This window comes from Pundamilia nyererei, unplaced genomic scaffold, assembly GCF_000239375.1.
Source record: "Pundamilia nyererei isolate P.nyererei 1_Seehausen unplaced genomic scaffold, PunNye1.0 scaffold00056, whole genome shotgun sequence".
NCBI lineage: Eukaryota > Metazoa > Chordata > Actinopteri > Cichliformes > Cichlidae > Pundamilia > Pundamilia nyererei.
Window position 1 is genome coordinate 1,420,598 of NW_005187457.1, and position 3,980 is coordinate 1,424,577.

Genomic DNA, 3,980 nt, shown 5'->3' on the forward strand with positions numbered 1-3,980 from the left:
GCCACAGAAACATTGCAAGGTGATGCATAAAGCAGACAAACTGCCCCCCTAAACAACGACATTCTACTTGACTTCCACGCATCATGCACGCTCTACAGAAGTGTCTTCTAGTCACAGCTGTGACATGCCTCATACAAAATGGTAAGATTGTAAAATATTTTTCTTAAAGTTATGCAAAAAATATATTTCTCTCAGTTTTTCTTCATCTATTTTCAGCACTGGGAAGTGAAATCATAAATGGCAAAAAGGCTGATGAAAAGTCCATGCAGTATATGGCATCAGTACAAAACAACAAAAAACACACATGTGGAGGATTCCTTGTCAGTAAAGACTTTGTAATGACTGCTGCGCACTGTCGTTTTGAGTGAGTAGCCACCGATACTCCAAGCAATGTCACATTCATCTAAACATAAATAATTATTTTGTTTTTCAATCATTCCTGCAGGAATCCTAAATCCTTAAGTGTTGTTCTGGGCACCCATGATCTCAGGAAGGAAAATAAGAAAATGAGATATGGAGTAAAAATGATCTGCAGACACCCTGCCTTCAAGGAAGTTGCAAATGGGAATGACATCATGCTCCTCAAAGTAAGTATTCATCTATTCAGCCTCAACGTCACAAAAGATATCAGACGTTCTTGTGAATCAATCAATCATTAAAAAGGTTAATACAGGGAGGAAAATATAAAAGAAATAAAATTAAAAGAACAGCAAAAAAACCCTAAATCATTCAGAGAAACATTTTCTGGCACTTTCTGCCAGCATTTATAATCAAACCATTCAAAAATTATATGATTTTCTTTAAGTGTCAACCAATCAAAACACATTTGGGCGATCGTGGTTCAAGAGTTGGGAGTTCACCTCGTAATCGGAAGGTTGCCAGTTCGAGCCCCGGCTCGGACAGTCTCGGTCGTTGTGTCCTTGGGCTAGACTCTTCACCTACCGCCTACTGGTGATGGCCAGAGGGGCCGATGGAGCGATATGGCAGCCTCGCTTCTGTCAGTCTGCCCCAGGGCAGCTGTGGCTACAACTGTAGCTTGCCTCCACCAGTGAGATGACTGGATGTGTAAAGCGCTTTGGGGTCCCTAGGGGAGACTAGTAAAAGCCCTATACAAATACAGGCCATTTACCATTTGTTTGTAGTACAGGTAAAAAAAACAAAACAGCAACAGCAGTAATACATGAAATGACTTCTAGTTCCAAAACAAACAAGCACTTTTTCTTAATTTGCTGTAATAATAATAAACACGTGACACATTAATAGATATATTAATACATCTAAATACGCTTGTGATAATGATACTATTGTAGAGTAATTTGCTTTATGCAAGTGCACGCACTTTCATGTCTTGAGAGATATGTAAAGAAAAATACTGGAGAACCTTAAATACACACAAATCTGACATGTTCATAACTGATATAAATAATCATTTTTATTTTCTGTGGGGTTTTTTGTTTGTTTGTTTTTTATCTTTCCAGCTGTCTAAGAAAGTTCCCCTGGGTAACAAAAAACCAATTAAGCTAATTCCACTTCCAATTCAAAAACTAAACCTGGAGGAAAACGAGATCTGCAGTGTAGCTGGATGGGGGCCCACAGAACCTGGTAAATCTGGTTATGTTAATGAGCTGCAAGTGTTGGATGTTCCCATCATTAACAAGGACAAGTGTCAGAAGCTGTGGAGAAGAACTTTAAAAAATGTTATTTGCACCGGTGGATACAAAGCAAAGAGTGGAATCTGTCAGGTAATTTTTTCATATGAATTATCAAACATAGTTTAAACATCAAAATTATCAAACAAAAACAAATTAATAATTGATATTTCTTCCTCACAGGGTGATTCTGGTGGGCCTCTCGTATGTAACGAGTCGGCTGTTGGCATTGTTTCCTTTAACAACAACAATAGCTGTAAATATCCAGATGTCCCAAACGTCTATACAGACATATCGCAATTTCTTCCTTGGATCACAGATATTCTCAAGAAAAAAAAATGCAAAGGGTAAAAAATATTTTCCATGTTATTGCGTGTGTATTGTAAGACTGTTAGGCAAGTGACATGTGAGCTGTGTAAACTGCTTAAATTCTGCAATATCTAACATTAACTGTATCTAACAAAATATCTAACAATATCTAAGCAATATCTAACAAAAACTGCTGATGACTCTTTCATTGTCAAGCTTACAAATAGATCAGTGACATAGTAGCTTTGAAGTGCACAAGTTAGTATCACGTATGAAAAAAGTCAAAGGAGGTTTTCCTGTGGTTCGTTGGTTGTATTACATAAACTAACGAGAACTAATATCCACTGACAAGTCAGAAAGCTCATAAACAGTCATATCCAGGGCAATTTCATCTCATTTTACTAAAGCCTGCCCGATACTGGAAACATGGACAGGCACTTCACCAGGGCACAAACTCCTCAATCCATATCATGAGATAAAAATGTCATCAGAACAAATACATTTTTAAAAAATGTATAGTTTTGTTTGACATCACAATTGTACGTGGCTATTGGGAAGTCAAGTGACTTCACAAAATTTTGATAATAGACTAATTTCCTGTATTTAGTAGTCTTTTTTCACATTTTATTTTACATCAGTTTATAATGTGAATGCTGTTATTTATGAAAAAGAAACCAAAATCCAGACACCAGTTCAATTTCAAATAAAATATAATGTGTCAATAGTGAGCCTTGTATTAAACATGACAAAAGTCATTTTGTATACAAATAATCTTCTGGAGCCCAAAGTTCAGGCGTCAGATTCCTCCACACACGTCATTTCAGATTATTTCTACCCTTGGAGGTTTATGATGTCATCGAGAGGAAACATCCCTTAAATGGTCATCTCAGGTACACAACTCTGGCCGTCCATAATTAGATCATTTATTTTATTATTCATGAATGCCACTTGGATGAATGTGAAATTATATACTCAGTGCCTTATTTTTTATTATGTTGTTAAAAAAATAAGAAAACCATATAGTCACACAGCGCTTTATTTTATACACTTCGAGTACTTTATCTACTTCACATCTATGATCTAACCACACAGGTACAGGGAGGACATGCAAACCTCACATATAAGGGTGTAAGGCAGGGTTGGAACAAAGCCCCTTCTTGCTAACCCTTCACTCAAGCACAATGCTACCCTTAAATGGAACAGGTATGGCATTGTGTAATGAAGTTCAGCTCTAAGGTGTGAACTGTTGCTTCCTTAAACAGCTAATTTAAGTGACTTCCTAGATGGATCAGTTACCCATTGCTTGAATAGATATCAGTGTAATGGAGGAAAACACAGTAATAATGAATGAAAACACTGAAAATTGAAACAAAGACATTTTATGGCACCATGATGGCATCAGTTTGCTCTTGCAGTGAAATTTTGGACAATTTAACTCCCCTTTTCACCACTAGGGGACAGTGTTTTACCAGAAAATTTGAGTGATAAACAAGAAATGTGTGTGTTTGGTCTGAGATCAGGGTGGTAAGAGGTTACAGAAGAGCTTACAGAAAGAAGTTTCTGGGTATAAACTGGGGCTTTTCTGTACTGTTTTGTGTTTTTACACAGCCCAGTGATAAACTGCAGGTGTAGATTGATTTCTTCCTCTTAACTAAAGACAGTTACAACAGCATGCATTTAATAAGAAGAAAATAGCTTGGTGGATAGCTTTATACCTTTCAAGGGCAATAAGATGACTGCTTCATTATTGTAAGATGACCACCACCAAAATGAAGCACCTAGATTGTTTTTCTTTCACAGACAATTTACAGCCTTTTATATAAAGGTACTGTTAACATCTTGTTAGTCTACTGTTGCTAATAATTAGATAAATAATTATGACCTCCACACACTCTCTTGCTAATGAAAATATTTGCCATAAAATTCTCAAACTGGTGCATTTTCTCAGTTGAAATGTTTTGTATATTTTTGTGCTCTATTGTGAATAAAATATGGGTAAAATATGAGGTCCTCTCTGCTTGC

General features: G+C 36.5%; 1 protein-coding gene across 1 annotated transcript; it reads left to right on the top strand.

Annotated features, from left to right (window-relative positions):
* LOC102192707 (granzyme-like protein 1) lies at positions 1-3,942 on the top strand. The gene is made up of 5 exons (XM_013911110.1): positions 1-141; positions 217-364; positions 446-587; positions 1,479-1,742; positions 1,833-3,942. Exons 1-5 carry the CDS (start codon positions 84-86, stop codon positions 1,998-2,000), a joined length of 780 nt encoding a protein of 259 aa, XP_013766564.1. The 5' UTR covers positions 1-83; the 3' UTR covers positions 2,001-3,942.
* The last annotated feature ends 38 nt before the right edge of the window (positions 3,943-3,980 follow it).